The 10465-nt window shown below is 42.9% G+C and overlaps 1 protein-coding gene across 2 annotated transcripts in view; it reads right to left on the bottom strand.

Annotated features, from left to right (window-relative positions):
* Positions 1-441: 441 nt before the first annotated feature.
* The window catches only part of Dgkg (diacylglycerol kinase gamma), a 194191-nt gene continuing 184167 nt past the window's right edge, over positions 442-10465 (bottom strand). For both annotated transcript variants that reach the window (XM_052158095.1, XM_052158094.1), the window contains exon 25: positions 442-3217. In XM_052158095.1, coding sequence (XP_052014055.1) covers positions 3119-3217 — 99 coding nt within the window. In that variant the 3' untranslated portion in view covers positions 442-3118. The remainder of the gene's footprint in view (positions 3218-10465) is intronic.

Genomic DNA, 10465 nt, shown 5'->3' with positions numbered 1-10465 from the left:
AGTAAGTTTTAAGACTCTCTGGCAAAGCAACTTTCTAATCTGTCACCGAGTATGTGTAAAAAAGTGATTAGTAGGTCTCTATATTTATCATGATTACTCACAAATATGTAATTTACATAATATATACAGCACATTAAGTACTATGTCACCTTATATAATGTGCATATGTATAGTATATGCATATATATATGCATGTTATATAATGCCAGTCTGGAGGCTCTCTAAGGTTCTGCCAAGCATTTCCTAATTTATTTGGCAATTTAACATGTTTTTTTCCATCTGCAGAATGAACTCTCCTGAGAGGAGTTGGTCTGTGACCCGACTATAATCATCCTACAAATTCTGTCTCATTCCTAGCTCACTGGGGAAACCCCACGAAAACCACACCACACGGAACCACAGTTGCTAGCCCATCAGCCCAGCGATGAGGTACACCAGAGGTTTCTGGTTTCACTGTTTTTATTGCTAGAGGGGGTGGAAGCATGAAGGCAGCTGAGAACATGTCCGCAGCGTGGAAAGAGTCTGAGCAGGGTAAGAAGACATAAGGGACCAGGCTCTCCCTTGACCGTGTAGCTTTAAGAAGCTACTAACCACCAGTAAACCCCATTCTCCTCTGTAGGGTTGAAATAATAACACTTGATTGGCTAACCGTAGAGCTTGGTGTGGGGGTCGCTTGGACGATGCACTACACAATAGGAAACCACAGCTGTGGTGTTTAAAAGATGATTTGTAAGGTAAGATTAAACAACAACAGGGGACTTACTAAGATTAGCAAATCAGAAGTGCAATGCCATGACATTTTATACTCTGTGCCTCTGAAAAGGACTGGGCCATGTCTCTCAAGTAACATTTAACCTCTGCAGGGCCCCATCAAGAGACTTGTGGGTCTCTGGGAATACATCTGTGACCTTGGGAGATCAGAGCTGAAACGCATACAAACATTTCTGTAAAATTTTTAAAATCAGTGGCCTTGAAGTTGAACCTGCCTCAGTTTTGGAATCAAGTGGCTTCCAAAGTAGTACTTGCTGTCACTTGGGAGCCGGTTGGTCACATCTCCAAGTATCCCACAGGTATGCTCTTTATGTGGTCTGGGGTTTCCCTTGCTCAGCAGAAGCACGTTTGTTCAGCAGCAGGGTTCAAAGTCTCAGCTCTAGACTCTAGGTGAGCGCTTCCTTCAGAGGTAGGCTCGATTTATACAGATTCTTCATATTCCCTTCCTTTTCTATGGCAAGATGGAGGCAGGTCAGTGGAGTGATGACAACTGGGCCCAGATTTCCTCTTGAGAAATTGGAGACAGAAATGAAAGTCCAGGTGAGCTGGGGGGCTGAGACAAAGGTTGCTCTCTACCAATGATGCCGTAAAGGGTTGCTCTCCAGAGAGGAGGAAGGTGCTGGCACCAGCTGACTGAAGCCCACTGAGCATGACTGTTCTGTCCTGGTTAGCAACGTCTTACAGGAGTCACATATGTAGCCAGGAATGTATCCAAGGCAAGAAGATCTGGTGGCCATGACGAGATGACATGGTAGTTCAACCCATCTGTCTGGTGCCTTCAACGTTAGGCCAACTTCTCTCATGTAGGACAAGCCATCAAGAACTTGGAAATTAGCCTAATCCTCCACCTCCCATTTTCTTGTGTGGGATTGCTCCATCCATGCACAGACTATGTGATGGTTCCACCCTGGGAACCTGGTTCCAAGTGTGACCAATCCTCAGTGACGAGAAATAACACTTTCCAGATGAGGGTTCTTCTGTCTCTTAGCGACCTTCTTAGTAACATTTATAGTCCATCCTCCTTATCCTTATAATACAATGGAGAAGTCTTTTCACTTTTCCACGACTCAGTTTCCTCATCAACCAATGGGGGAATGAAGCTTGCATAGCGCATGCTTCATGGTTGCTCCCCGGACATAGATAATTCTTGTAAACCTTGAAACCAGCCAGAGAAATGTGTCTCTACAAGCAAATGACAGTGGGAGAGTAAGGGCCTTCTATTTTTCTTTCCCATGTTCTGTTCCCACACTATGGTTATTTCTAATCAGGAAAAGTCCGGCAGTAAATAAATATTTATATATTGTATATAAACAAACATATACGCTATATATGTACATATAGAAAACCATCAGTAGGCCCTACTGCCACACTATGAGAGTGGAATGTGCAAACAGGGAATCCCCTGGCAGACTGTCTCCTGGTTTTCCCAGCAAAGCCCCCCAGCAAAGTCCCCCAGCCCACCTTCCCCCATCATCTCTGCCACCAGGGCTTGGGAATCCGAGAGACACACGTTGACTTGTATGGTAGCGAGGAGTGGGAGTATTGGGAGTGGGTTATTTTCTTTTTCTTTCCTTTTTTATACAATATTATGACATCGGTCTGAAAAATAAAGTCCATTTTCTCGGCTCTCCCTCCCAAGGGTTCATAGGAACTATGAAAATAAATACCATTTCTAAAGTATGTTCCCTGGGCAGTCTTGGCTGCTCTCTAGGCAAAGCAGCCTTGAAGAGAAGCTTCAGGAGGCCAAGCGCCCATGGACAGCAGAGGGAACTGAGACTGGAGATGGCTTCCTACAGCGTCCAGGCTTTCCTCTGCAAGTTAAGGGAAGAGCTGTTGCTTGAAGGACAGCAAAGAAACCATCCTGTGCCCTCTGAACCCTGCCATGGATTTTGCTTGGAGAGCTGTAGGCTGTTTTGTTTTTGTACAGAAGGACTTTTGTGCAAGTTTTCTGGGTTGGAGTTCTTTCCCTTGACCACGTCGGATCTCATTGTAGGCAGGAAACCTACAGCCTGGAGCCTTACGGGAGTGTGGTGAAGAAAAGGGGAGATTTCTCCTTCAGGCTCGAAGTCTACCCAGAGCCTGTGGGAATGTTAAAGTTGCTGTATGAGCCAACCCATCTTAGTGGGCCCTGAGTCCAGTCGGAGTATGTCATGGGTATTGGCTCTGTGAAGAGTGGATCCATTTTCAAAACAGGTAGACTGCACGGCAGAATTACACTTTCCTCTGGAAGGTAGCTTTGCTTCCTCTGGTTACAGGCGTGTGTGTGTGTGTGTGTGTGTGTGTGTGTGTGTGTGTGTGTGTAGATTCTTCTTTTCTTTCTCAGGAGAGCTGGTGTTTGGCATACTGCTTAGTCTTTTGAACGGCTTTTCCTCCTCAGAGAAAAGAAGCTGCTCTTTTGGGGAGGTCCCATCATCATGGGTGCCTGGTTTTTGTGAGTGATTTTAATCTGAAAGAGGAAACAGAGATCAATTAGTGGTAACACACAGTCTAGTAACTTTGGGCAGAGTGAGTTGCGGAGTAGAAAAAAGGCCAGTTTGGGCTCAAAGGAGCCCCATGCAGAAGAACTTTTGAAACTGTCCTTGAACAGTTTCAAAATTGGCAACTTGACCCTGACTGGGCCTGGCGCTTGGCACTGCTGGAAGCGAGGGGCGGAAACACCGGGAGAGACAGGTGTGAGCTTCCCACGTGGCAATCAGCTCGCACCTGTCTTGTGTCCTTGCTATTCATAGACTGTCAGAATGTCACAGCCAGAGGAAACCTCAGGAACCTTCCCATGTACTACTCTGTAGGATGGATAAGGAAGAGGAGCCCAGAGCTCTGTCAGGGACTTAGTCAAAGGTCACATGGTGGGGTGCGGGCATAGCTCACCATGCTCTGGGCCCCAATTCCAGTCCAGGCAGCAGACATATGTCAACCAGCGGACCTGGAGACTTCAGTTTAACCCCTGGCCAAGAACCGTCATTGGACAGTTCCAAATGAGTCCCTTCGGTCTATCCCCTCTTTTTAGACATTCTGTTAATTATATACATGGTTTCAGAATGCTTAAGCCCTACTTGAATGTGGCCTGGTGAGGCTCCCACACTAATGATCTGCATTATCATCCCGTCAACATTTATCAAGTATGATAGATTTCAGAGTGGGCGGTCTGTAGGAGAACAGGAAGTACTTAGGATTCAAAGACTTGGGTGTGGGGCTGTGTACTTCTGTTTCCTTGGTTCAGAACTGTGGACAAATAATTAATCATTCAGAGAACAGTGCTTGTCACACTTCAAAGTGAGGGTAACATTGATAGAGTTTCTTTACACGGAGATCACATGACAGACTGTCAATGAAACCCCACTGTAAACCGTAACACGGAAGGAAACAGCTAGGTTTATACTGGAGAGAAAGAGAGCAGATGCCAAAGGAAACAGAACCTGGAAGTTCGTCTCTCTCAGAACCTAATTTCTGTAGTTTTGCCATACTATTGAAAGTGACTGTGAGACCATAGAGAAAAAGAAGAATTACTGAAGATAAAATCCATCATCTATTATAAATTAATGTAGGATTAGCCAAGGGGGTCTAAAAAAAACATTAAGAAGCAAGGAAGGTCTGATGGGGTCAGGGAGGCCCCTTAAGATCTGAAGGGGAGGAAAAGAAGAGGAGGAATGCAGCAGGGAAACCGTGTATGAGCAGGCTGAGCTGAGAACACAGGTCCACGGATGAGGGAGACTAGACGGCTGCCTGACAGGGCTTTCAAAGGGAATGATGAGTTCCTGGGCGGTAATCAGAACCTCAGAACACGGCTGGAGAACAAGAGGAAAGGGGACGAGGGTAATTAGTAACAGCTGTCAGCAGAGCCACCAGGAGTGCGGATGTCTGGCCACGAGGGCTCTTCTGTAAGTTAGGCTCCTGTTTTTAAGGAAGCGAAAGACCCTGACCAACCAGGCTAGCTGATTGGAGCTGAAATGACTGTTCCCGTCGGCTTTCAGCTTGGAGATGGTGAAGAGAATGGATCAAGAATCCATCAAAGCTTATTCTGTGTTGTCCACCATATTGTTGCTGTTGCATTTGCCCTAGTATAGATAGAGGTGAGCCAGAGGTTGGGGACTCCAACTGCACCGCTCCATGGCCTGGTAATCTGTCATGATAAAATGGTAGATATTTGTGATGTGGGCTTTGGGATAAATCTCTCACTCCTGAGCTCACACATTGGTTTGAGCAAGACTTCTGCCTTCTCACTTTGGTATTCCCCAATCCAATGGGATGCTTTCAAAATGTGCTGGGGAACAGGAACCAGCCCAGAGGAAAAAAAAAATTTCCCAGCATTCAAAATGGCGGTGTTTGGGGAAGTGGGTGGCAGCTGTGTGACAGGGATATTATGATAGGTCTCTTTCGTTTTCTCTCTCTACTCCTAACTGAACTAAGGACTTGTCTGTTAGCACCCCCAAAGCTAGCAAAGTGAAACTCAAATCTGTTTTTCACTGTTTTGTTTGTTTGTTTTTAAACACTGGAGAGCTGGGATTTTAAGTGGTCTCTGCAATTAAACAAATGTGCCAGTAGGGTAGGTGTTTGGAATGCCTCTTTTATTTGATAATTTGGTCATGTTTGAGGATGTTACTACTACAGATAACTGAGAGACATATGAAATCATATCCTCATTTTGAGTCAAAAAGATATCAGACTTTTATCTCTAAGTTAGGAGGGTATATGGTTAGAGTAGTCATGAGTCTGCTGAGGAGATAGTTTGATGTAGTGAGACCCATGCTTTCAACCCTGACTTTAAATACATTTTTGTAGTTAAAGCTCAAACTAAATTCACTTGGTAACTAGGCTGGAAATTTGGTCTCTCTGACTCACAATGAGGCAGACAGAGATGGGCTCCACTGTGAAGTGTTCTTTCTGTTCCATCACACAGAGAATTGATCCAGTATTCCTGTGTCATAGTTCACGAGACTACCACAATTTGTGATTTCTCCTCTAATGGACCAAATTCTAAGTCTCACTCGTGTTAGAGATTGGCTTTACAGCTCCAGTTCCTGAAAAATCATCACATTTTATGACTTCAAAAGAAACAATGACCCTTGTGAGTCCATCCTAGATATTTCCATCCAAGAACAAACGGAATGTGAACTACTGTAAATCACAAGGAAGGCACTCCAAGCCTGTCCTGGTCAGCTGGGGAGCAGAAGGGCATGGACCTGAAAGGTCTGAAATCGTCTCTGCAACATTTGAGAAGTTAAGGTAATTTTCCTTCTTAAAGTAATCACTGAAGGTGGCGAGGGCTGTCAGAGTTTGTATGATCATTTTTAAAACCTTAGATACTTCTCAGTTCTCCAAGATCTTGAAATCCTCTTTCAGAAGAGTCTCCTAGCATGAGAGGCCTTTGAGACAGGGAGAGTCAATGATCAACTTGGCAGAATCTAGAATCAAGTTTCCTGATTATGTTAATTAAGGAAGCAAGACCTGCTCATCGTGCATGGCGGGCAGGGCACCATACCCCGACTGGGCTCCTGGACCGTGTAAATGGAGAAAGGAAGTTGAACAGGGCAGGACGGCTCACCTCCTTCTCCTGACTGTCAACAGTTGTTTCAAGTTCCCGTTGCCTTGACTGTACTCTTAAACTGTGAACCAGAATAAACCCATTCTCCTTGAAGACGATTTCCTTAAAATATTTCATAGCAACAAAAAAATAAACGAAGACAGGCTTCAGATGTAGAAGGGGCAAGCCAGACTACTCAATGTGAGGCTTATTGATATGTGGGGAAGTTTAATTTCATCAGAGTTCTCAACCTGTGGCAAACACCATCTTCCTGGAATTTGTCAGAAAGTCCAGTTCTTGGGTATCAAGACCTACTGGGTTAGAATTCTGAGAGATGTTCCAGTCACATGAATGTTTACCCCCATCCCAGTAATTCACACATGCACTCAAGTTTAGAAGCTACTAGGTTGAAGAACTCTGGTCATTTTAACTTAAAGCTCTTATCCAGCTTTAAAAGGAGATTCTTTATAAGTTTTGCTTTTTAAGAGAGTCCCATGCATCCCAGGCTAGCCTCAAACCCATCATGTAGCTGACAATTACCTCAAACTTGTGATCCTCCTGCCTCTACATTCCCAATGCTGGGATTATAGTGTGAACAATGAAACCATCTAACCAGTAGTGAAGCACGAGATGCCATTTTACAGTACTGTGTAGGGCAAACGTTCTTAATAAATGCATATTTTATGTACGTATATATGATTGTGGTGGTTTGAATATTCTTGGCCCATGGGAAGTAGCAGTATTAGGAGGTATGGCCTTGTTGAAGGAAGTGTGTCACTGTGTAGACAGGCTTTGAGATCTCCTCCTATGCTCATGCTCTACCCAGTGCGGATGAGACCCTCCTCCCGGCTGCCTACAGTGAAGACTCTCCTGCTGCTGCCTTGGGATCAAGATGGAGGCCTTAGCTCCTTCTCCAGCACCATGCCTGCCCGGATGCCGTCATGTTGATAATGGATTGAACCTGAAACTGTAAGCCAGCCCAATTAAGTGTTGTCCTTTATAAAAGTTGCCTTGGTCATGGCATCTCTTCATGGCAACAAAACTCTAACTAAAACAATGTTTCTCTATATAAACAGATACCTGTTCATTTTTAAGGATTTACAAAACAAAAGTTTAAAAATCACATAGATAACTTATTTTCTTGGTACACTTTTTTAGTTTATTTCTATGCTTGAATGTTTTGACTAAAATTGAAATCAGCCTTTAAATCTACTGTGCTTTGATATTATTTTGTCATTGCTTTAATGTCAGTATTTAATTTAGAATTAAAATTTACCCTTTAATTAGTTAATTAATTTATCTTAGTGCTGGAGAGTGAGTCTGGGCCTTGCATATGTTAGGAAAACATTTGCCCACTGCACTGCACTCTAGGCCCTTAAAATTTCATGAAATTCTATTTCCAATGTCTAAAAATTATTCCACTTGGTGAATATTATGTAGTTTATTTAAAACTTTTCAATAGGGCTGGAGAGGGCCCTGCGGTATAAACATTTGCTGCTCTTGCAGAGGACCTGGGTTTAGTTTTCCGTACCCACATGGCAGCCTACCATTCTTCGTAACAAACTCCAGTTCCAGGTGATCTGGTATTGTTTCCTGCCCTCTGAAGTCACCAGGTATGCACCCAGTGCACACACATACATGCAGGTGAAACACTGAAATCCATACATTCAATTTTATACTTCCTCACTAAAGGTTGAACTTTCATGAAAATTCCAGTTTTTGTTATGCTGCATGAAGTAGAAATTGATATTCTTAGACATCTATGTCTATATTTTAAAGATTTATTTATTTTAAGTGTATATTTATGAGCGTTTTGTCTGCGTGTTAGCATACCGTGTGCATGCAGTACCCACAAAGGCACATAGAAGACATTGGATCTCTAGGAACTGGAGTTATAGATGGTTGGAAGCCACCATGTGGGCGCTGGGAACCAAACCTGAGTCCACTGCAGAACAGCAAGTGCTCTTAAGGAAGGAAGAGCCAGCCATGGTTCTTCCTGATACGTGGTTCAAGATGCTTTCCAGAAAAGCTGACAGATTGTCTAGATCAGGTTGGCATGTGGAGGAATGTCTTGATAAACAGAACTGGAAGCCCTGCCCACTGTGGGTGGCACCATTCCCCAGGCCAGGGGTCTTGTTAGGCTGAGCACTAGTCTGCCTACCCTCTGCAGACTTCATTCAGGCTCCTGCCTCTGTGACTTACCCACTAGGATGGACTGTAACCTGGAACTGTGAGCTGAATTAAACCCTTTCTCCCTTAAGTTGCTCTTGTCAGGGTGTTTTATCACTGAAATAGGAAAAGAAACTAAGAAGGTTTACATATTCAATATCTAAAACTGTTTACATCTTATATGTACTTTCATTCATTACCCACAATTCAACTGTATATCTTATAATTTGTTGCTACAATTATATTTTTTTTCTAGTAGATTCATTGGATTGGTTGCTAGTGGTATATAGGAAAGCTGTTATTTTTGTCTACTTTCCTGTAGGACTTTGCTGAAATAATTTGTTATGAAGTTTCCCTCTGATTTCTTGAGCTTAATGTGGTCACATTCCCTAACAATAATAATAGTTATGATTGTTCCCCAAATATTTATATGTATTTTATATTTTGCAAAGATTGCATTGCCTAGAACTGCCAAGCAATGTTAGCATTTATTTGTTGTCTATGGGTTTAATGGGAATTTTTCTCAAGTTTTTGTATTTAGTAAAATATTTATTATTGGTTCAACAGAAAGTTTTTATTATTTTGAAGGAGTTTCTTTCTAGTATGTATGTATGTATGTATGTATGTATGTATGTATGTATGTATGTATTATTTTTGAGACAGAATCTGCCTGTATAGACCTGTCTATCCTAGAACTTGTTCTATAGATCAAGCTGGTCCCAAATTCAGAGACCCTCTGTCCTCTGCCTCTGGAGTGTTAGGATTAGAGGTGTGGGCTATGACAATATCTAGCTAATCCTAATAGTCTATGAATCTCTATTTTAATAAAAAATGTTGCCAGGCATGACAACTCATCTCTTTAATGCCTGAATTTAGGAGGCAGGCATATTTCAATGAGTTTGAGGCCAACCTGTTTTACATAGCAGTTTCTGGGTCATCCATGGCTACACAGGGAGACCCTGCCTCAAGACAAAACAAACTAACAAACAAAAGAAATGCTGGGCTGAAGAGGTGCCTAATTGTTCCTACAGAGGACCCCAGTTCAGTGCCCAGCATCCATACACTGCTCACAACCACCTGCAACTCCAGCCCCAGGGGACCCAATGCCCTCTTCCTGTGTGGGCACTGCACGCACGCACGCACACACACACACACACACACACACACACACAAAGTTAAAATTAATCTTTCAAAAAAGAAATGTAATTGAATGTTTTTGGTCATCTATTTACGTTATCATGCAAATCCTCTCTCTAATCCAATAAAAGCAGGTTTCCCTTTCATTCCTATAATGTGTCCTCAGATTGAATGGTCCTGTTGAGATATTTTACTGACCTACCTATACTTTGGCTTGACTTTTTACATCATATTCTTTTCGAGTCATATTGCTTCATAGTTTTCTATTTTTAGGTATAATTTTTTAGTCACTTTAGCTCTTGCGTGTTCATGGGGCATGTGTGTAAGAAGTAAAGTACACATATGTAGAAATATGCTTGGAGTGCATGTGCATGTGTGTACTCATGCCTGTGGAGATCTAGAGTTGATATCAGTGTTTTCTGTCATTCTCTAGCCTATCTTTTTGAGACAGAGTCTGTCACTGAGTTTATGGCTTACCATTTGGCTGGCTGGGCTGATCAGAGAGTTCCAGGGATTCTTGTCTCTGATTCCTCAGCAATCAGGCTACAGACATGCATTTTAATAGCAGGCTGTTATAGGTGTCTTGGATCCAAACGCTGGTTGTGATGCTGTGTGGTATGCACTTGACTGAGTACTGTCCACAGTCCTCATTATGATATGTCCATACATGTGTGTAATATACTTTAATTATATTCACCCCACAATGCTCTCTTGTCCTCTCCCAGTTCCACAGATCTTCTTCCAACTAGTTTCCCTTCTACTTCCGTGCCTTTTGTTCAGTTGGACCACCGAGTTTAATTAGGACTCCTTATAGGGCATAGTGAGGAGTTATCTACAGGAGCACGGGCAATTTTCCATCAGCTATGC

This window comes from Apodemus sylvaticus, chromosome 15, assembly GCF_947179515.1.
Source record: "Apodemus sylvaticus chromosome 15, mApoSyl1.1, whole genome shotgun sequence".
Taxonomy (NCBI): domain Eukaryota; kingdom Metazoa; phylum Chordata; class Mammalia; order Rodentia; family Muridae; genus Apodemus; species Apodemus sylvaticus.
This window is presented reverse-complemented; position numbering and strand designations above follow the sequence as displayed.